Source organism: Oryzias latipes, chromosome 8, assembly GCF_053564925.1.
Source record: "Oryzias latipes strain Hd-rR chromosome 8, Olatipes_Hd-rR_3.1".
In the NCBI taxonomy this organism is placed as follows: domain Eukaryota; kingdom Metazoa; phylum Chordata; class Actinopteri; order Beloniformes; family Adrianichthyidae; genus Oryzias; species Oryzias latipes.
In genome coordinates this window covers 18,649,504-18,672,389 of record NC_136244.1, presented here as the reverse complement: position 1 = coordinate 18,672,389, position 22,886 = coordinate 18,649,504, and the positions used below count along the sequence as shown (strand labels likewise).

Sequence of the window (22,886 nt, the reverse complement as noted above, 5' to 3'; positions counted from 1 at the left end):
GCAGTCATGTAAAACCTATTATCTCCTCCACCCCGTTTTCTCTCTCTGTGCTTTTCTCCAGGCATTGCTTCATTTCAGTGCTTGGCGGATCAGGTCATATGGAACCCAAGGGGTCCTGACCTGAGTAACTGCACGTCCCCATGGGTCAGCCAGGTTGCCCAAAAGGTGAGACCTGAAAGCTTACCCCCTAGCCTTGGGTCTGTCCCTTATCACTGTTGTACTGCCCCAGAGGCTCCCCTTGCCTTCCTGCACTGATACATTAACATATCTCCAAGGCTGTCCCCATTAAAACAGACTGATTTCATCTGACCCTCTATTTCAAGGAATTTGCTCTTGATGTTTAATTAACTCTATTTTTTCTCAAGCATACTTAGATTACATTTGGACAAAAGTATTTGTTAAAATTAGGCCCCTTAAGCTTTCACAGACTCCGCATTTAGGTTTTCTTATTGCAGTTTAAGTGTCCATGCATATTTATTCAAACAGTGGCTATATGTCGCTTTTTCGCAATAAGTGTTTAAACTTTCCTGACCAGAGATTTAATTAGTATTAAACTGTGTATCTCAAACAGTACGGCTAGGCTGCAGTTGGGGAAGTTCTTAATTTTATTTTACCGTGCACACTGTCGACATGATTAGTTGGATGTTTTCTGTTTGTGCACGTGCCTGTAAGGGTTTATAGATTCCCTCCGAAAAGAAGTATTGTCGGAAAATCCCAATGTAACCTCTCCTTTTGCCAAAAATCAATTGAAAATGCAAAGCACCTGCAAAGGCTGCAATTTGTAAGCGGAAAAAAAAGAGAAAAAAGAAAAAAAAGTTGTAGTTCTTCATGTACCATCCTTCAGTCACAACAGTGTTTAAATAGCTAATTTAACGGACAGGTGGACACTCACTAATTAAAATTTACTTACTGTTCTTAAATGCATTTTGATATAGCAGTGCCCAAGTTATCAAAGCTTTGCAATGTGACTGAAACTATCAAAGTAAAATGATGTAATGCAAATAATTGTGTGCATTTATGCGTGCCCTGCGTATAGATTAAGAGTGGAGAGAATGCTGCCAACATCGCGGGTGAGCTGGTAAACCACACGCGAGGTCGCATTCAGGCTGGTGATGTAAGTTCCTCCGTGCGACTGATTGAGCAACTGCTTGATATCCTGGACGCTCAGCTTCAGGCCCTCAAACCTGGAAACAAGGAGTCAGCCGGACGAAACTTTAATAAGGTAGAGGAAAGTGCACACTGTAGCTGTACTTTTAAATAAGCAGTTTTAAAGCACTGTGGTAAATGGTAATTTCTTCTGTATTTTGCATGTAAGGACTTGTGAGTTTTCAATTTTCCATTTTGTTTCAGGTTAAGTTCTTTAATTCCAGGCTTTGTTTTCTCCCCTCCAGTTCCATAAGCGAGAGCGGACCTGTCGGGCTTATATCCAGGTAGCTTTTCTCTCTAATCCATCTGCTCTACATGTCTTGAGTGGAGCTGCTGTAGGACTTTGAATAACTGCCGAGATAAAATCTTGTGCAGACTGAGTTTTTGGATGAGATCCTTTAGCTCCGGGTTCTGATTGCTGCTTGTGATTTGTGGCTCGATTTTGTTGTTAACATGTTTTCATCTTTTTTAAAGACTACTGATTTTTTTTTCACATTGCACACACTTTATCCGTGAAGAATCATTCCCGTCTTGGAAGATTCCACTTGTTTTCAGCATAATTTAAAACGTGTTCCACAAAAGGGTTTCAAGTAAACATAGAAAGTAAAATATACTTTAAAAAAAAAACTCATTTGACTCAAAGGAAAAGCAGTTAGTATCAAAAAATGTTTTTCTTTCATCCCACATCAGCGTACCCTTCAACTAAAACTCTAATCTAACATCACAAAAATACCTTGTGTAGGTTTCTATGATTTCATTTCGAATGATGAAATGCAGCACTCCACCACACAGTCTTTTATGTGTCTTGACCTCTCATCCTGTAATATGATCCCACATCTTGTGATCTCATTTGACACAAGATGAATATAAAGCCTGCGGTGTAGAATGTCACTGGGTTATTATTTTGAGTCACTTGCTGCAAGGAAGCTTGTTATAATAGCCTCTGATCAAAGGATACAGTAAAAACATCCTGCTTTTTTTCTCTCTTACATGGCGGATGGAGTGCAGTCTGATTCTCAATTCATTTTCTTAACATCAACGGTCTTTATTCTACACAGCAGTCAATCCTTCATTTTGAGAGGTCTGAGCAAGAGAATTACATGATTCATCAAGCAGGCTACTCCAATAAATTGGATGGCTGATACAACCATCAAAATTGCCATTAAATGAATTGTAAGTGTGAAATAGAATAGTAATATCCTGACGTAGCATAATAACAAATGTGTTGCAGGAGAGTGATGAGTTTCTCGGAATGTTCACGTATTGAAGATTTCCGAGGTCTTGGGGAAGATATTTGAAGTTTGCAATGCGATACACATAATAAATCATGACTCTGACAGGGATGAACAAATCAGGAACTAACTGGTAATTAATGCTGGTTAATTAATTGCTAACAGCATTTCCTGAGAACCCAGAACAGACTGTTAGAAAAAGTGTTAATGAACCAGAGTCTAATAATTAGTCATCCAGAATTGGGCTTATTCAGCCAAGTTGTTTGTAACAATTGTTGGTGTCCTATCCTAAACGGGAACTGGTTTTATATTAAATAAAAGACTGCAGATGTTCCTAATGTTTACCATGTTGCAGTTACAATTCCTTGAATTAATGAGTATTCCTCTACTTATTTTTTTAACAAGCAACTGTAAACTGTAATGATGAAAAATGTATGTTATCTATCTATTTGCATGTTACAGGCGGTGGTGCAAACAGTGGACAACTTGCTGCGTCCAGAGGCTAAGCAGTCATGGCAGGACATGAACAGCACGGAGCAGGCTCACACTGCCACCATGTTACTAGATGTTCTGGAAAAAGGAGCTTTCCTGCTGGCCAACAACATGTACGGGAATGATTTCTCCGACAGAGCTCCCAGTGTTGGTGAGGAAACAGCATATTGTGGCTTAAATGATCTTAAGATCTCTAAGTGTAAATGTATAACTTTTTGTTTTTAATGATCACACCATCAGATCTTCAGGTGCGTGTTGTCAACACAGAGGTGGACTTCCAGGACTTGTATTTCCCACTGAAGAATTATGCCAGTGAAAGCACCATCCAGCTTCCGGCCTCCACCATCAAACAGTACAGTCGCAACGGTCAGCAACCTTTATGCCTTCTGTTCTCTGTACCAGTCCATCCTGTGAGGTACACTCTGATCATCCTTTGGTCTACTTCGAAAGTGTTCCCAGTGGACATTTAATTATGATTATGCCGTTTTTAGCCAAAATCAAAAAACCTGTGTTGCTTTCTTGGACGTAGTTTCTGCAGGGCAGCAGAAGTTCATTAGAAATTTCCCTCTGAGTTGTGGGTGGGACTGTTGGCGCAGTTTAAGCCCGTCCACAATTCCCGTCATTCATCTGTTTACACCCTAACCCACTAGCTTATGGGCCGATGCAACAAAATGGCGAACAATAATCGAGCTATCCAACGTTGAGCCAGACGCTCAAAGTACGAAGACAAAGTCGTACATGGATCTAGTCCCCTACAAGTGGATGCATCAGAATGGAACAGGACAAGAAGCTTGTGACCCACCCAGCATTCTTTCAATGTCACAAATACACTCTTTTTTAAACATTTTTTTGTCTGCTCCTGATTCCTAACAGTTTTAATTAAAAAAATTCTCAGAAATCCTACTTTAAACTTAATTTACTTTTTTTAATGCTCAGTCATAAGAAAAATGCTACAAGAACATGTTAAAAACACCAAAAACACCATTTTTATTGGAGTGGGCATTTAAAACAATCCCTATGCAGATGACAAAGTTATTGGTTCATAATAACAGACTAATCAGATTAACAAAAGTGCTGAGACAATTCCTTTTCTTGATGGTTTCTTAACAACAGTCTTAATAGAATAGCAAGGGAGGCGTGTAGATTACAATTGCACAAGTCTGACAGAGCAATCTCAGCACTCCCTGTCTTCTTTCTTTCTCCTTCCTCACTCAGATTTTCCACCATCTTATCCCTTTGCCCAATCTCCATTGTTTCTAAGCCCCCCCCCATTCTCTCTGTCATCTTCCCTCTTTCCCCTCCTCCATCCCTAGAGCCTCATCCCAGCTCTCTTCTGTTTTCTGCCGGCGCTCTGCTCTGCCGTTGGAACGAGATTAGAATGATTGAAACAAACGCACATGAAATATTCATATGGAATAATAAGAGATCTGTGAATGCTTGAGGGATGAATGTTCCATTGCCCTCCACATTAAATCTCACTCTCTTCCACCAGTCAAAATGAAACGGTCCTTACTGTCATTCTAACCTTCACTAACTCTCCCCCTTCGTCTCCCTTTCACTCACCCTGTCACAGCCTGCTCTCTGTCTTTGCCGCCGCTTCTGCTATTATGCCCTAATTTTTGTCTTTTCCCTCTTTTCTTCACCATGCTATCTGCTGTTCCCTCTTCAAGTAACTGCTGCCTTTTTGAATCCTTATCCACTGTTTCCTCTAATCTCTCTGTTTTTTGTCCACTTTTCAGGGCAAGTGAAAGTGGTTTTCATTCTGTATAAAAATCTGGGGGACTTCCTGTCAACCGAGAATGCCACAGTGAAGATGGAACTGGAAGGATCAAACCATGACAAGAAGCGCCTGGCAGTCAACTCTGATGTACTAGCAGCTTCAATCAACAAAGAGTCTAACCGAGTATTTCTCACAGAGCCAGTGGTCTTTACACTCAAACATCTACGGGTAATCGATTCAAATTTTTTAAATTGAAATTCAAAAAACCTGTATTCTCTATAATGCGTCCTTCCTTTGATGCAGATGGAAAATTATCACACTCCAAATTGTTCCTTTTGGAATTACTCTGAGCGTACAATGACAGGGCAGTGGTCCTCGCAGGGCTGCAGGCTATTGGGGACCAACAGTACACACACCACCTGCTCCTGCAGCCACCTCACCAACTTCGCCGTGCTCATGGCTCACCATGAGCCCAAGGTAAGCAAGCAAGGGCGTGGCACTTGTAAAATGGAGGCCGGCTAATTTATGCATTGCAGACGTGCACTTGCTAGAGCAGTGCTCGTTCTTTTAGTCACACGTGCTCATGCACATGCACAATATGGTTCCCTCTGGAGGCTGACAAGCTCTTTGTTTACAATTTTCTCTTTTCCTCCTTTCGCTCCGACATTCGGGGGAGGCACCGGCTTCCAAATTCATGTCCTGCTACTTCTAGCTGACATTCACATGAATTTAAATGTCATGTATTTTTTTCAGGATGCCTTGTCTCTTGTCTTCACGTTTTTGCTCTTTGCATATATTTACAAATATTAAATAAGGTAATTTGGCTTTTCATCTCCCCTCCCCCATGTTTCATCCAACCTCCTTTTGTTTCTGGTGCTTATCTCCCATTCGTCTATTCTTCTTGTACAATGCCCTATTTTTCTTTTTGTCATTTCTGTTTGTTCCTTTTTCTTCTTCTGCCTTTTCTTTTCTCTATCAATCTTTCTCCACACTTCATTTCCAACCACCCTTCCTCTTTTCACCAAACGCATGTGACTCCTTAAAACCAGCGTCGAATGCATGAACTTATCCTTTTTGTGATCACCTGGGTGGGCATTGTCATCTCCCTAGTGTGTCTAGCCATCTGCATCTCCACTTTCTGCTTCCTGCGAGGTCTGCAGACTGACCGCAACACAATCCACAAGAACCTGTGCATCAATCTTTTTATCGCTGAGCTGATCTTCCTCATCGGCATCAACAAAACTGAATACCACGTGAGTTTGAAGCCACAAGAAGTGGCGCTTTCGCTCTTACGTATTTGGAAAATATTTAAGCACTTTATTGCACAATCAAATCTGTACTTATCTGGCAATGAAAACTTTATTTAAAATAAATGTTTGACAAGGAGAATTTAAAATGGGTATTTAGTGCATCAAAATAAACTTTGAATGGTTTTTAAGAAGTAAATATTCACCATAAATTGAGAGTTCAGTCTTTAAGGTACTCTGTAAAAAATTTACTGAATAGTAGGGGTGTAAAGATTAATTAACTTCTTTGATGAATCGCTTTATATTCCTGCGATCCAAGCAGATCAATCTGTCTGAAGTTTATAATGAAATCAAATCGACCTATACCATTATAAAATAGTTTCAAAATGAAATAAATCAATTATACCAATATTGGAAAATACTATTTGGATTGAGGTACGGTAGGTTTTATTTTCTATAATGCGAAAACAACTAAGTGCATCACAGTGGACAACAATCATGTCATGGTAGCAAAAATGATTAAGCCACCATGACAGTCCAATGTGTGGAAACACTTTGAATTTTGTAGACATTAGACCATATATGCTGATAGAAAGTTCCACTAATGTTCCATTTGTATTATTTTGATTTGGAAAAACAACAGCAGGCTGAACTTTATAAAACTAAGGTGTATTCAGAATGAACCTATTTGGTCTGCTGTAAGTGAACTAGAGTTCGTTTTCCCTGAAATCTGGTACAAGTTTTCGGAAAACACCCAAGCGGACCCTGGTCTGGGACCAGGTAATGCGCTCGGATCTATCTTTCGAGATGGTCTCGGTTCGTTTCCAGTTGGACTGAGCTTTGATTCGCTCTGAGATTCCTCATTCTAAATACTATCCGTTCTTGGAGCGGAACAACTGCACCAAAAGAGCCACCGTAGCTGATGTAAACAGAGTAGGAATGAAGCAACCGATGAGCAGCGGACAAAAATAAAGCAACAATTGTTGTAATAACAAACAGAAAAAAAGAGTCCAACTGTTTACTTGATAGAACGTTTGTTTAACATAGCTGAAAACGCTTCTCACGTGCTTTTCAGTGTCTCATTTCGCGGCACACGCCAGTGACTTGTAGTTTCCTTAACAGAATTCTCTTAAAAACAATAGCATAACACCACAACGATGAGCAACAGCAACTCATTGAAATGTGGTCGAATTAATGTAGGCTCATTAAAACAAGTTTTTACGTGATACACATTGTTTCTTACTGTTTTCCTGACAATCTAAATGTCATAAACACTTAGCAGCCTACCTTCATACCCAACGTCTCCTCATCACTGCAGTTGCTAGCATCCTCTGAGTTAAAGCACACACAGCACGTCCTCTTGCCAGTAACCACCTTGCAGCATACTCTCCGCCGTACCAAAGTACCAAAGTAAAAAGTGTTGTTCACCACATTCAATACTAGTACTAGAGTTAACTGTCCCAATAAGAATTGTAAAGCGTAGAACGTCTGTCTTTCTCCTGTTGTTTTGACCCACCCTCATAGTTCCAGGCCAATGAGAGAAGAGATCTTTAGTTATGTTGCTTTGATTACAAGCTTAGGTCCAAAACTGAATGGGCCGCTTGATGCCAGTCTGAATGCAAACCAAATGCAAGATTTGGGACTCTTTCCAGAACAAATTAAGCCGAATCAATCAGGAGCAAAGGATTTTCCCAGTCTGAATACACCCTAAAATGTGAACTTATTTGCCATTCATTCTTGTTTACGTGCTTGCTTGTACACATATTTAATCTACCCACGATTATCTTACAAGAAATACAAGGAATCTGGAAAACTTCACCAGTACTGTTCCGTACCCAGGTATTAATCTCGGAGTCACACTGGTTGAAGTTTTGGCTAAAGATGTTCTGGATCTATTTTAGATCAGTGTATCGGATTGTTCAAAATAAACCAATATCGATCATTGTATTGTCAACGACATGAATCGAATCGTTGTTAAATGGAATCATTGCACCCCTACTGAACAGGGTAATGAATTATGAGCTAATAAGATAAAGACAACCAGTCATCCAAGGGGCAGACTTTCCCATTTTTATGCTTATGTCTAGTGTTACTATCTGCTATTGACCCTGTTCTGTCCTCTCATGATTTTCACTGGATTATGTTCCTTAATCTTATCTGTTCTCCCGGCTGGATTTAAGTATTTTCTCTTCTTTTTTCTCTGCTCTCCGATGATTCTGTCCTCAGATTGCCTGTCCCATCTTTGCTGGCCTTCTGCATTTCTTCTTCCTGGCTGCCTTCTCTTGGATGTGTCTGGAGGGTGTGCAACTCTATCTTATGCTCGTGGAGGTCTTTGAGAGCGAGTACTCGCGCAAAAAGTACTACTATCTGTGTGGCTACTGCTTCCCGGCACTGGTGGTGGGCATCTCAGCAGCCATAGACTACCGGAGCTATGGGACCAAGAAAGCGTACGTGTGAAGACAGGCCTTTTGCACCTGCAGATTGAGAAGTAGGATTATGTTATTCCCCCAGCTGGAAATGTAATATACAGTGATGTGAATGGCTCTTCTGCCTCCCTGTAGGCTGGGGTTTCTAAGCACACTTAGCCAAAGCCTGATGATTAGCCTTCATAGCATAATCACCCGAGACAGGGTAGTGTTGTGCACATGCCTATCATCTTGAACTCATGTGTGCACGGGGATCAGTGTGTATGTGTATTTGTTCAAGGGTTTGGTTGTGTGTGACTCTCTCTGTGTCCCTCCAGATGCTGGCTGCGAGTGGATAACTACTTCATCTGGAGCTTCATTGGACCTGTTTCATTTGTTATTATGGTATTGACTTTGCTGTCAGACTCTGTTACTCCTCACCTTGTTTTAATATCACTCCCTCAATCCAAAAATATTTCAGCAGTATGCTTTTTCTCTTAAGAATATAAAGTCAAGGTTATTAAATGTGACACACTCATCTATTTACTTTCTTTCTGTCTTCTGTGTGCAGCTCAACCTAATTTTTCTCCTGATCACCCTCCATAAGATGATCCGCAACTCTTCGGCGCTCAAACCTGATTCTAGTCGCCTGGATAACATAAAGTAGGTTTTAATTGTTTAAGCCTTTTGCCTCACTTTTCTGCTTAAAAAAACCCCACCAACATATTGAGTCCATTATTGAGTAACATTTCTTTCTTTCCTTTCATTAGGTCATGGGCTTTAGGGGGCATTGTCCTGCTGTTCCTGCTTGGGCTAACATGGGCCTTTGGCCTGCTTTTCATCAATGAGAAAACAGTCATTATGGCCTATCTGTTTACCACCTTCAATGCCTTTCAGGGAATGTTCATCTTCATCTTCCACTGTGCTCTACAGAAGAAGGTAAAATTTTGAAGTTCTAGTGTTACTCTTTTAACTGTCAAATCATTTTCAAAGATTCATTTAAGTCTAAAAACTTAATGTAAAGCCTTTAGTTATTGAAGTATTTTGCTTGGATTTCCAAAACAAGGTTTCAGATTCTCTAGAATTAAACATGTAATAAGTTGCTCTTAAAGTTCCACTCTGGTCATCTTTTGATCCATTTTTAAAAGTGTACCTAGTGGTCTTTTAATTTGATAATGTCGCAAAAATCAAAATATGGGCGACACCGTTGTTGCACAGTAACCCCCTGCACCAACTTCCTGTTGCTGAGAGCTCTCTGTTTACAGGCTCTCCCGCCAGCTTACAGCCACTCATACCCCCAGCCTAATATAGCGCTCCCAGTTAATATACCATTTCAGACATATCATGGACTAAATTTGGCATGGATGAACATTAGGATCCCCTTTTTTAGAAAAGCATGCTAGCCACAAAAAATCCAAAATGGCAGCCAAAAGTTGGTCGCCATACACTCAATTATCCTGAAATATTCAACGTTTATTTGCCCCACTCTCAAAAATATGGGCTCTTCATGAAAATAATGCAGTCTTTACAATTGAGGGGTACCAACAGAATACAATTACCGGTATATATATAATGCATTGCATCGGATGCCCTTCCTGACACAACCCTGTATTTTATCTGGACTGGGGACCAGCCCAGGGAGACCCAGACTTGGGCCCCCTTTGTGGCTACATAGGTTAGGCAGTAAGTAGTGTGAAGGATCTTGCCATCCTAAGGTACATCCATGCCAAATTTGGTGCTTGTATCACATAAGGCACGATTATTTTTAATAACCAGCTCCAATAAATATTACCATTACAAGAGCCAGATGCCAGCTTGGATGAGAAAAATTAAAACAAACATTGATCTAGTTGTCTACAACCAGATGCTTCAGAATGGAGAGGAGAAAGCTAACTTGTGGTCCGTCCTCGTATTTCTATGTCACAAATAAGCTGGAAATGTTGTCTTCTCCTCATTTATCATTCAAATAAAGAAATACTCAGAAATGCAATTTAGAGCCTAGTTTTATTTGTGTGTTATCTATCATCAGAAAAATATCACAAGTACATGTCAAAAACACCAAAAACATTATTTCCATCGTAGTGGGTATTTAAATTAAGTCCACTTTGCCATGGGAATAGATACAAATGTTTCCCCCTCTTTTTTAAAGGTCCATAAGGAGTACAGTAAATGTTTGCGTCATTCCTACTGCTGCAGCCGGACTTCCTCCAACAGTTCCCACGGGTCCCTGAAGAACTCAGGCCTGCGTTCCAACAACCGCTACTACAGCGGCAGCCAGGCTCGCCACGCAGCGGCTCACAGACAGGTGCAGGCAGAACACAATAGCAACAAAACAGGCATAAACCGCACAGAAGCACATACTAAAGCATCAATGAGATCACTACTGAGTTTCAAATTGTGTTTTTCTTAGATCAAATGAGAAATAAATCTGCCCGTGCAGCAAGGTGATTTTACTTGTACTTATCAGGTTGTTTCAGTGGAATGAAATGAAAAATCAATTTTCTGTATCAAATGGCTCTCTGGATGGTATATGACTTTTTTAGAGCACTGCCAAGAGGAATGTCAAAACACAATGAATAGCTTTGGAATCAAGAGGAATTTCCTCAATCTGCAGCGATTATGTTTTCTCCATGTTTAAAATGTAAGCTATACACTGTATCATTTTCAGGTAAAAAAAAAATACTGTGGGGAAGTTCGATTACAATTAGGATGAGACTCTGACAGCTTTCCAGAGCAGTCAGATTTGAACTGTTTTAATTGTGTGTGCAGGGAGTCATTGTCGGTGACAAAAAAGAGGAGTTCCATCATGACTTACATTAAGACCTGTTCAATTAAAGCTCTGCTGACATTCCAGTTTAAGGTGCAAAAATCTATTCCTGACCTTTTCTCTCAGCACTGGCAGCTCAGTGCACAGCAGAGTAGATGGTTAGGCAAAGAGATAGTGTTAAAAAGCCAGTTTATATGTATAGACTCAGTCGAAATAGAAGAGATTTGGAAATATTGTACGCGCTGGTGTGTTTGCAGTGGTTCAGACAGTCTTCACAATCAACAAACAAGATGACACACATTGTGTAATGAGATGCAAAACAGCGTTGACTACTGCAATCATGTTTTACACATCTCAGTGTTATTAGCCTGCCTCAGGATAACATGGCAAAGTTTAGTTCCTTGTTACCAGCCTTTACTGTTGTTCTTTCCAGATTAAAGTGAGCCCCACAGTTTTGATTACAGCTGTCCCACTGAGTTGCAAAGTCTACCCGCTGTGTTTCTAAATTTGACTTTTTGTGTGTTTGCTGTCACTCATTTTGCTTCTCTTCTCCCTCCAGAGTCGGATCCGTAGGATGTGGAACGACACGGTTCGAAAGCAGACAGAGTCTTCCTTCATGGCAGGAGACATCAACAGCACCCCGACACTCAACCGTGGTAAGCCCCCCCGCCCCCCTTTGTTTAGTCTCCTAGCCAATCAGCTGCTTGAAGTTAAACGCTAAAAAACACCTTAAAACAAAACCTAAATTAAAATAGAGTGGACAGACATGAAGCAAAACATTGCAACCAAGCTTTAAAAGTACAGTGGATGATGAAATGTGTGATCACACGGCCGTTATGTTACCGCAGGGCTAATAACAAGTACATGTTTTCTCAGTGCTGGTAATCAAAAAGCAGTTTCTGTCAGCTGTTTTTAAACTGGGTAAGAGGATCGTTCAAATATATCTGTCAGATGGGGAGTTTCACCTTTTACCAATAGTAGCTGTTAGTCAGATAAAAGCCCCTACCAGTCGCAGAAATATCTAGAGCTGCACTGATGGCTTTTGTTAACATATTTTCTATTGCTTCTGCTGTTGCAATGAGACATATTTATGCGTGATCAGACTTTTAAAAAAGGTGCACAGAAGTTACTTGGTTACAGTTGGAGCATGATTTATTTTCAGCCATTGGTTGCCATCAGCAACACTACTGGGTGTAAAGAACATTCTGTTTTTGAAGATGAGAATGACTTTGGCCATTTGCTTTATTTGTACACTCTTTATTAAAGACCCAGATAATTTTTTTATCTATTGTAAAAGGTTTTCCAGTGGTCTTTTAATTATGATGATGCAGTTTTCTAGTTGCACTGGAATAGAGCAGAGCAGGGAGTTTGTGGGCCACTGATTGTAGCGCCTACCCCACAGCTGCAAACTTTATCAATGGCCTTATTTAGCCTGCTCCTGATTCCTCACAATTTGAACAAAGAAATACTCGGAAACGCAACCGTAATGTTTTTGTATATGACATCCATTATGAGAAAAATACTACAACAACATGTTAAAAACATCAAAACACAATTTTTATTGGTGTGAATCTTTAAAAAAATAATAGTGAATAGTGATTTTAAACAACATAAAGTCATCTTTTACATTAACTCTACATCTACATCTTTTACATTAACATTAACATTTACATTAACTCACTCTTGTTTCAACAATTTCTCGTTTTGGGCTGCTTTTTTCTTATAATTTGTGTTTTTTCCTCCGAATATACCGTAATATACTGTACCTTAAGTTGTTATGGGACATATTTAACACTAAAGTGCACTGTAGGAGCAGTGCGTTGTGATTTTGGAGCATGGGGACATGAAAAATGTATGTGACACTGATTGTCTCGACTTCAGGAGCTAGTGGTGTCACGGCTGCAGTAATCAGTGACACCGAGACCATCAAGGTTGGCTCAGGTTCCAGATTGTTTTTGTTTTTTTTGTTTTTTGGTGGGGGTGCTGATCATGACACCGAGGCAGTTGCTAAATCAGCCATCACTCTCTATGCTAATTTCATCCATTTTGTTTTTAATGAACTGATTAGCGTGTGAGCGAACAGGGGGTAATTATTCTAATTGAGGAGAGAGACAGGAGCAAGGTTGGGGGTGAGGAAGAGGTGTGCTGTGAATGCGTTGCATGGATGAAGGGTGTCTGTGCGCGTCTGAGCGTGCATGCTCGAGGTGGGCCAGGTCGTTTTTTTTGTTGCGATAGAGCAGTCACGGTGCCTGGGAGAGAAGCACTAGGTAGATCACTTTGTGGTGTTAAAGCCAAACAACTACACTCTGAAGCTGTCACTTTATTTTGAAAAGTTTGGCAAAAAGTGAAAGACAAAAAAGAAGTACGATGCAGAGGAACATGCCATTATGGGCAACTATTTTAAAAGACAGATTGGAAAAGAGATCTCCTTGATTTCCTGTACTTCACCTTTTTATGAACCACATTTTTCCTGACAGTAGTAATCTGTCCAGAGAAAAACATGTGCAGTACTCACACATACACACAGAGCATCCCATACTTCCCCTTGCCCTACTTTTGCTCCACTTCTAGAGCCAGTTTCTTTAATTTTCTACGAGATATTCCCGTGAGGCACACATAGACAGCTAATCCCAGCTAATTTGGTGGTGTTTGAAAAATTCTGGCATGAGGAACTGAGAAAATGTGGTGGAGTCAACACGGCAAAACAAGCCAGAGAACAAACGGAGTGGGGCTTGTGTGGCATGCCAGAAAGACAGACAGGAAGTGTTAAGAGGAGGGGAAATGACAAATTAATATGTGTGTATGAGTACATATTTTACTTTTTTAGAATTCCCTGTTCCCTTGCTGTGTGATGAACAGTCGGCAGGGGACCTGAAGGTTGCACTTTGCCTTGGACCACTCTCCGTCATGCTGTCCTATTTTTAATTTCATGGCATTTCTGTTCGAGTTGCCTTAGGCTGGAGCCATACATGGGCATTATACAACACTCTCGGTGTGCCATTTCTTTGAATTATATTTGTCTTGTAGTGGCATTCACATTTCACTGTGAAATTAACTGTGTTTCCATGACTGCACCCTTAGACTACATAATGGCATGCATTACTGTTCTCCCCCATCTGACTACATTGTCAGGAGCCAAAGGAGGAATAAAAAAAGAAGAAGGATGGCAATGCTGCAATTGTATTTTTGCTCAAAGGTTACAATCAGCAGGCGTAAATATTGAGGGGAACACTGTGAAATTACTCCATACAAAAATAATAGCAAAACAAAAATAACCCCATCTGAATAAACAGTAAATATATTTATGATTCCAGATGTTATTGCTTTGTGAACCTCAGAATGTACTTGATGCTTGTTTCCGTGCTCACGTTTGCATATGATTGAACTGAATTTATGGCCATGTTTCTGGTTATGTTCGTGTTTTAACCGTTGTGTCTTGCAGGGACCATGGGTAACCACCTTCTGACAAACCCGGTGCTGCAGACTCGCACCGGTACTTCTCCTTACAACACTTTGCTCGCTGAGAGCTTCACCCCACCCTCACCTGGCGTCTTCAACTCCACCGGTTAGCTCCTCATACTGTGACCGCTTCCGCCTGCGTGTGCAGCCTTGCCTCACATGTGTATTTGTGCAATATGAACCCAGTGTGCTGTCCTTCCCTCCAACAGTCTGTCAGTAGTTTGACATGCTGTATGCACACTCCCTGCTGTTGTGCGTGTGCATGTGTGCCTGCCTGTTTTCTTTTTCTTTCTTTCTTTTTTTTTTAAGAGTATGTAGCTGTCAGGCGGCTTCACTAGGCCGAGCAGAACAGAGCCAAACAGTGCATACAGCCTAACCAGCCATCTGGTTAGATCTTGAATCTTCACGAGAAAAGGCACAAATTGATTAGAAGTTTAGCTACAGCTGTCACTGCCAAAAGCCTTGAGGAGGGTTTTCCTGTTCCCAAGCACCGAAAATAGTTGGCTTGAATCACGACGGCCAGATAAAGGGATCAGACAGCTCTGTGGCAAGGGACAGGCCATCTGGATGTAGGTCAGTCAGGTGTGTTTTGTTGTGGGACCTGCTTTTTTTCGGATCCCTCAGTGCCACTGCATGCATTTTCTTAATTGCTCCATTTACAGTGATCATTTTTCAGTTTGACTGTGTATGGCTGTTGTCGACTGTATTTGCTCAGGCAGAGTCAAGCGTAGTGTCTGAGGAGGGAAAATTTAAGGAGGCATTTTTGTTAAATATTTTAAAGCTTTTCTGCACAATACGTCAAGCCTGATGGCCCAGGGCCTGCGAGCCAAGTCATTTTTAGAAGAGAGTGGTAGAGAATATGCAGAGCACTTCATTAGAATGTCTAATTACCCTCACCACTGCTGAAGAAGAGCGTTGATTAAAGTCAAACTGCACATTAAAATTTAAAAACGAACACACTTCTCACTTTCTAGCCAGCTGTGGCTTTTCCTTTGCTGTGATGGTAATTCGGTAGAAAACCCAAAGCTGTTTTGTTTTGCAGAAGGGAAGTCATAAAATAAACATCAATGCTACTGTACACGGATTTGTGAGAATTCATTTAGATATCTTTGGAAGTGATACATTAATAACCAGAGTGTTTTATGTTGTGGAGCTTAGATGCTCTGACTTTGTTATAGAAATATAGTGAGACACCGTTTTGATTAGGTCTGCATAAATTAGAGTGAGTGTGACACTGCCTGTGCCAGTGCATTTGTGGGTTAAATGCGAAGAGAAGCAGGTGGTATTGAGCTCCAAGAAAATCCTTTCATCCTGCTTTTCTTTCTTGGAAAAATTTTGAAAACTAAATCAAGTTGTTTTTGCATAAGTAATTTTTTTCTTCTCTCCAAAATGTTTAGGATGCACGGGAACCTTCCGAGACCCCAGTAAGTCTAAATACCCGTTTTTTTCTTTTGCTAAAATCTTATCCTCTGAAAGTGATGCAAAAGCTCTGTGTGTCTTTTGGTTTCAGAAAGTACGCTGTCCAAACCCCGTGATACCTGTGGAATGGAAACCCTTCCCTTGAATGGCAACTTTAACAACAGCTACTCGATGAGGAGTGGCCCATCAGGTGGAGGTGGGGGCAGCTGTGACTTCCTAGGTGGTGGAGGTGGAGATGCTCCTCAGAACATGTTTAATCACCGCAGCGTGGAGGCCCTGGGAGGTGACGGTACCCGAAGAAACCTCTCTGATGCAGCAGCCTTTGAGAAAATGATCATCTCTGAACTTGTGCATAATAATCTTCGAGGAGGTGTCGGTGGCGGTGCTGGAGGCGATGTGGAAAGAGCATATGGCAGTCTCGCCAGGGGCCATCTTCACAGTGGAATTAGTCGGGGGACAGTTGTGGCTGGGCCAGACTCTTCTGTGAGTATGGATGAGGAAGAGGATTTTCTGAGAGAAGGACGGCAGCGAACGCCACAGGATGTAGAGCTGCTTTATAAGGCTCTGGAGGAACCCCTGCTTTTGCAGCGTGCGCAGTCAGTCCTCTATCAGAGCGATCCAGAGGAGTCTGAAAGCTACACTGCTGACCTCACAGAGAGTCTGGGCCACAGTGGCCACAGCGGTCAAAGTGGTGGTGGGCAGGGGAGCAACAGAGCACCAGATTCCCCCGCCCATGACTCCCTGTACACCAGCATAACCAATCTGCGAGACTCACCTTACCCCGACAGCAGTCCTGAGCCCCTGGAGGTGGTGCCTCGCTCGGCTCAGCCCCCTGAGGAGTTGTACTACAGCTCTGGGAGGCCTGCACTATGTTCTCGTGGGGCTCCAATGCAGACCTTCTTCCAGGCCCCACCTCCAAGGAGGCCAAGTGGGGAGGGACACCAGGCTCAGGAGCCTGCCCAGAATGAGGGAGATGGACAGATGCAGCTGGTCACCAGCCTGTGACTGGAGCCTGAAAGAGGAAGCTGGAGACCGACGTGATGGCCTGAGCCTCCTCTTAGCCTGCCCCGTTCTCGTGTGTCTCCACTCTCTGCTTGTTTGGTTGCCTTTCTTTCTCTCAATTTTTATTTAACTAACATATGAGTAAACAGACTGACCTTCTGGGGAGCCGTAGCTGACTCTACAGAAGCAGCCTTTATCATCAAACCATTGGGGATGAGGGACGGGTGTTTTTCTGCAGAGCTCTTCACCAGCTCTGTTCAGCCCTCCCCAGTTCCTTTAGTTCCCTAAGGCCAAGTCCAGCACTCTGAATGTACCAACCCCCACCCCCTTTACCTTTGGATGTTTCAAAACTTTAAAACTTTATGGACGTTTTTTTATTAAATTCTCATCAGACCTTCCTCTGGAGATGAGGATATTTTATATTCTGTCTCATTTCCCTTTCTTATATCCACTGGTCTTTTTCGAGTTATCATATGATAGGGATAGGGATATAGTACACTACTATTACCTAAATAAATGTCAAAGAAAATCCTTCATTGTTGCCAAAAATATATTTTATTGAGCCAGAACAGAAGACAAACACACTCACACACATACATCCAGAAGTGCTTGTTTTTTTGGAAATCAAAAGTGAAGACAGTTTTCTTCAAAGAAAAAAGGAGCAAGAGCTTTTGTTCCAAGCAGGCAGTGGGAGCTGATTTCTTGTAGTTGCCTTTATTTTTCTCTTGCTGTGAATTGATGACTGTACAGAGAATGAGTGGAGATGGAGACAGAGACCGAGGAGGCGCTGCAACACCCGTCCACCACAGGAAAGTCCACATTGAAAAGACTGGGCCGCGCTTTCCACTCTGCTCCGTGGCTGTTTGCTTTAGGCGTTTGGAAAATTAAATGACTGACCTGTTTTTTGTTTGAAGATGGTATTCAATCTGTTGTCTGGTTTTACATCCTGCAGCAGCAAACATGGATTGGGGTGGCCCCCTGCCCTTGTACTTTGCTGTTAGAGCCTAGGCAGTTGAACTGGACTTTTTTCTTATGTGTTATTGTGACAAAGAAGACTGTAACCGTCACAAACGCACGGCTGACCAATTGGTATAACTGTGTACATAAGAACCACCAAATCTACTTTACTCCTACAGTGTAAATAGAGACACCAGATGATCAAAAGCAACAAAAGTAATAAATGCTACTGTATGAAAAAAATGACTTCTTGTACTACAACAACCCGACGTAAGAAGAGAATAAAATGTATTGGAGCCTGTGACCTGAATGAAAACACTATCTCTCTGTCCCCTGTGACTTAATCTCTCACGCTTTCTTCTTTTTTTTTATTATTATTATTGTTTGTTCCAGTTTGTGTTTTTATCTGCAATTTTTTTTCAATGGTCCATTGAGGAGAGTACAGCAAATATGGATAAAGAGGGGAAGAGAAAAAGGATTTGTTCATACAAATTGAAGGACAGTGGTTTCGTGGGATAAAATCCATAACCTGTTTGACATTCCTTGGGTTTCCAAAAGCAGTGAGAGGAGGTGGTGCGGGGCAAGTGAGATAAGTGTTGTGCAATGTCATTCTAAGCCTCACGAGCATGGTTTTGGGCGGGCAACAGCATCTACTGGAGTGATTTGTTTTACTCTTGTATTATTTGGAAAATATGCCAAGCTTACATACTTTTAACGATATGGGTTTTAAGCATGTATGGTATGACCTTTGTTTTGCTATCAGAGAATATTGCATTTTGCTGTTTCTTAAAAATAGTTTCAGCACTACTCCAGAGACTGATGTGACAACTAATTTTTTCCAGTGTGCATGTAAGTATGAATGTAACTGTGAGCCTGACTGGGTGTGCTGTCTGTGAAAGTGTTACTTCTGTGCGTGCAGACATCTTGAAAATACTCCCCCCCCCCATGATATGACTTGAATGCACATCACACAAGGAGGGATACTTATCTTTACCATGACTTTTCTGCTTCAAATAGAAGCTGTTTTACTGCTGCAGCAAGAGGAAGAAATCCCTCATGCGACATAAGTTAACACTTATATGACAGATAGCGAGTTTGACTGATCAGAGGGGAATGTTTCCAATATGCCACCTTGGGCTAGCAACATTGGCTGCAAAAGGTCTTTCCAGCTGTCATGCAGCTGGGAAGATTTACCTCCTGTAATGCTTATTTATCCCTGTGGTTTATCTATTAGTTTGCCCTTTATTATCCATCCTCTAATGTCAAAATCCTGGATATGTGGACACAACGTGAGCAGAAAATAGATCCATCGGTTGGTGTGTGTGTGTGTGAAATTTGTCAAGGCTTGTGTGTCCCACTTCTAAGAGAGCCCAAAGGACAGTGTTTAGTGTGACTCATGGGGCTGAAAGGAAGAGAGCGTAAAAGACTGATAAAAAAAGAGGGATTACAAGGATTTGTTACCATTTCTTTTTGTTATTTAAATCGCTTGCCTAAGTAATAGTGTATGGGCGGTATTAAGACTCAGGAAGACAGCAGGTGAGCCATAGGGGAAATGTGCAGTACGGGTCTGGTAGTCCATGACCTGGATTTGCAGCATAACTTGGTAACTGATTGTGTATACAAATGAAGAGATGAATATGCACGTGTCTTCTGATCTGCCACAAAGCCGGATCACTGAAGCGAACACGTTCTGGCTCAGCGGTGGGGCACCTTCAGGAAGCAGCAATCGTTGGCTGACTGAAGACAGCCAGACGTATTTTAACTCGCAGGACTGAAGCTCAAACAATTCACTCCAGGGTGGAAGTGTTAATGGGAAACACAAAATGGCCATCATCATCTTTGTTCTTCTCATCATCATTAACTCTCCGCTCACTGCATTTGATATAACATGCTGACGCTGGTCTCTAGTGTTCGGCCTGACGCACACCGGTGGGAAACACTGTTTAGACAGATTCTCCCCACGAGGCCGGGAATGTGCGTCACCTTGGGCCTGCTTCTTATTCCAGCACCTACCAGCTTCTTTTTTTGTTTTTCTTCTGCACAAACTCATCCACTTTTTAATATCAATCTCAATGGACTCCATTAGTGCAGCACTACTTTGAGCGTGTTAATTTGTTTTGTCAAAACCTTTGTTTATCCCAGATTAATATCTCAATAAACAGAGGAGGGCGGCACTGTGGTAAATGATAGTGATTATGCTGTAGAAGGTCTGCAGCCCACGCCGTCGGACTGAATCTCACATGAAAGGGAGTTGCGCCGCCATTCAAAGCCCTCTGATTACAATAATAACTCTGTGGGTGCTAATTTACTGCAGTGAACTCAGTCTCCGCCATTCTCTTGCGTTTTAGTCTTCATTTGCAAGTATTTAGCCAAACTGCCGGCTCCTGCAGGCGGCAGGCTTGACTTGCTTCAGTGGGAAAGACTTTGACAGTGTTGTTGCACCCCTGCAGCTTCATGTCAGGGGAGTTCTGCTGAAGCATTGATCAGACGATCATAAAACACCGGGCCCAGCAGGACCACAACGTGTTCACTTGCAGCTGACCCTTTCAACCAGAGGTTTTTTGGCATACATCACACCAAGAGGTGAAACAACCTAAATCTAAAGTGCAGACATGTACCTGAATGTTGCATTTTTGCAGATCAGAGCTTATCAGTGTTTAACATTTTTGAATGTTAACAGGCTCATATGATCAAGCTGATGTTTCCTGTTTTCATTTTTTTCATATGAAACTAATCTGTCAATAGAAGGAGAGGGTTGGTGTGAGGGATATTAGGGCTCTTTAATGAGTTGTATCTTAAATTAAACGAATGTGAAAGTGAATCCACTGCCACATCAGCATAGTAAAGCGCACATTTAAGAGTGCCTGTAAATGCGACAAGGTTTTCCTAAAGACGTTTTTAAAAAGCACTTATACACTGTAATAAAGTAGTACTATTTTGTTATTGAATTCTTATTACACTACCGTGTGATTACCATAGAAAGCTTTTGAGGTTGTTGCTAGGAGTATATTTGATTGTGATGAAGATCCTTGTCCCGTGTGCCAAAAACATGTCCAACGAACATGAGTCAGGACATCTTGTTGGCACTGAAACTTAAGTTCTTTATCGCATTTTCGTGATCTAGTGGTCCAAATCCTTCTGAAACATATTCATACGTATAAAATCCACATTCTGCAACTGAGGAGAGGATTTTTCTGCAGAAAAAAAACCCCATTTCGTCTTATTTTTCCCTTAATTCAGCCAGACTGAGTGGTAGCAGACTGATCTTATTTCTTCTTCCGTGCTTGCACTGTTTCTGAGAGTGTGAAAATGTGCCCACCTGTGCCTGCTTGTGGCTGTTATAAGCGCCGTCCATGATCAATCCAGGGGCAGCTGCCCCTCATGCTCTGTGCCTGGTTTGGGTGAGATGTTCTGATTCAGCTTGAGGCTGCATTCATTTAGCCTTAAGTCAGATACAACTGTCAATATGTTGATTTTTTTTTTCTTAAAGCCAAGCAGAAAAGGAAACAGTAAAACGTATGGACACAGGCAGGTATTAATTGGATCCATGGTCGGTATTAGATGTCCCTAAAACCCTTAAATATAAGGCCAAGGCTTTTGGGTGTTAGTTGTTAAAAATAGTAGGTAGGAAGGGAGTAAGTATCGGCCTATCCACAGCACCGTCTCTGTGATTTTTCTTTAACATTGCTAACTTATCAAGAACTGCTGAAACATCTGTAAACTGCTTTGATCCTGTTCTCGTTTTCTTATGGGAATGACATTTCTTTGGCTTTTTTTTTTTTTTTTTTTCACTCTCACCGTCATTGCTTTGACAGCTGTCTGGGCCAAAGGGGATGATTTTTCCGTGAGTGTTTCCATCATTGCAGGTCAGACTGACCTTGTATCAGCACATATTAATAAAAAATATCTGTTGATTAAAAACTGCTTGGTCATTCCCTTTGGATTTTTTTTTCTGGAGATGTCCTAAAGGAATAAAAAAGTGTCTGAGTGAATGTGTGCAACTGAACACTGATGTACACCATAATTGCTTGTGTATTTCTATATGTGCCAGTGTGATAAGAGGGTAATAACGCTCAGAAATAATTATTAATCTAAGGCCATTCCTTCTGCACATTAACTTTAAAATGCCTTGCCCACTATTCATGCTGGGAATGAAACTATATCTTTAAGCACTAATAGAGTCATCATGTTTTATTCATGGACGTTCTGGATGGTTGCAACTGTATTGTGGTGTTCATTTGAGAAGCATGGGAAGCAGGGCAACAAGCCAAGTATCTGTACTCCATTTTGACTCAGCTCCCATTCCAACTGCAGTAACCCTACGCAGATCTGACCTGGTGGTGGGGATGATGAGTCAAGCAAAGGCTCTTTGTGCACATTTAGCAAACTGAATCACAGTCAAACAGGACAAATAAGATAGATAAATACCAAACACGTGTACTGATCTGGAACCAGAAGATTCTCAAGGCTAGCTACAGTATAATGGTGACTTTAGCTCGTCTTTGTATGTGCGCGCACATGCAGGCCAGTTCGACGTAATTGCTCTGCTGTGTTAGGCTTTCTACAGCATCAGTCAAGGTTAATTAATCATACAGTGCGGTGCCATCCCTGATGTAATCTTTTAATGACTGCGTTGTGAGTATAGATTACCGCTTTCTCAGTGCAACAATATTTGCTTGCTACTCCGGTAAGTCGTATCATCTCGCAACACCACACTTCAGGGTAAGCCTAGGAATTGCGCTGAGCAAGAGCAGATAAGGGTGACACATAAATGCATATAGGTTATTGGAGTCGCTTAACAAAAGCTTCACTAAAACCACATGACCAGTATGGGATTAGCGATCAGTGCTGAATTGTGGTAAATAACTATTGATATCCAATAGGAGCAGCTATTGATACAAATATTTCTGGAGTCTTCCTGCTACTTTCGCTTTGTCATGGATCTCCCTGTTTCATTATCTGCTGTGCATGAACAATGACTCACACTCAACCATCATCCTCAGCCTCCTTCATGTCCTTTCCACGAGACTCCCAGAGATG

At 41.5% G+C, this 22,886-nt stretch overlaps 1 protein-coding gene across 5 annotated transcripts in view; it reads left to right on the top strand.

Annotated features, from left to right (window-relative positions):
* Nucleotides 1–21,767, top strand: part of adgrl1a (adhesion G protein-coupled receptor L1a) — a 97,348-nt gene extending 75,581 nt beyond the window's left edge. For all 5 annotated transcript variants that reach the window (XM_011478090.4, XM_078951640.1, XM_078951641.1 and 2 more), the window contains 17 exons: nucleotides 62–165; nucleotides 1,037–1,222; nucleotides 1,392–1,430; nucleotides 2,841–3,021; nucleotides 3,111–3,236; nucleotides 4,610–4,818; nucleotides 4,894–5,067; nucleotides 5,640–5,843; nucleotides 8,064–8,284; nucleotides 8,581–8,647; nucleotides 8,814–8,905; nucleotides 9,013–9,181; nucleotides 10,392–10,547; nucleotides 11,569–11,665; nucleotides 14,452–14,574; nucleotides 15,866–15,892; nucleotides 15,979–21,767. In XM_011478090.4, the coding sequence (XP_011476392.1) occupies nucleotides 62–165; nucleotides 1,037–1,222; nucleotides 1,392–1,430; nucleotides 2,841–3,021; nucleotides 3,111–3,236; nucleotides 4,610–4,818; nucleotides 4,894–5,067; nucleotides 5,640–5,843; nucleotides 8,064–8,284; nucleotides 8,581–8,647; nucleotides 8,814–8,905; nucleotides 9,013–9,181; nucleotides 10,392–10,547; nucleotides 11,569–11,665; nucleotides 14,452–14,574; nucleotides 15,866–15,892; nucleotides 15,979–16,892 (3,089 nt within the window). In that variant the 3' untranslated portion in view covers nucleotides 16,893–21,767. The remainder of the gene's footprint in view (nucleotides 1–61; nucleotides 166–1,036; nucleotides 1,223–1,391; nucleotides 1,431–2,840; nucleotides 3,022–3,110; nucleotides 3,237–4,609; nucleotides 4,819–4,893; nucleotides 5,068–5,639; nucleotides 5,844–8,063; nucleotides 8,285–8,580; nucleotides 8,648–8,813; nucleotides 8,906–9,012; nucleotides 9,182–10,391; nucleotides 10,548–11,568; nucleotides 11,666–14,451; nucleotides 14,575–15,865; nucleotides 15,893–15,978) is intronic.
* Nucleotides 21,768–22,886: the final 1,119 nt, after the last annotated feature.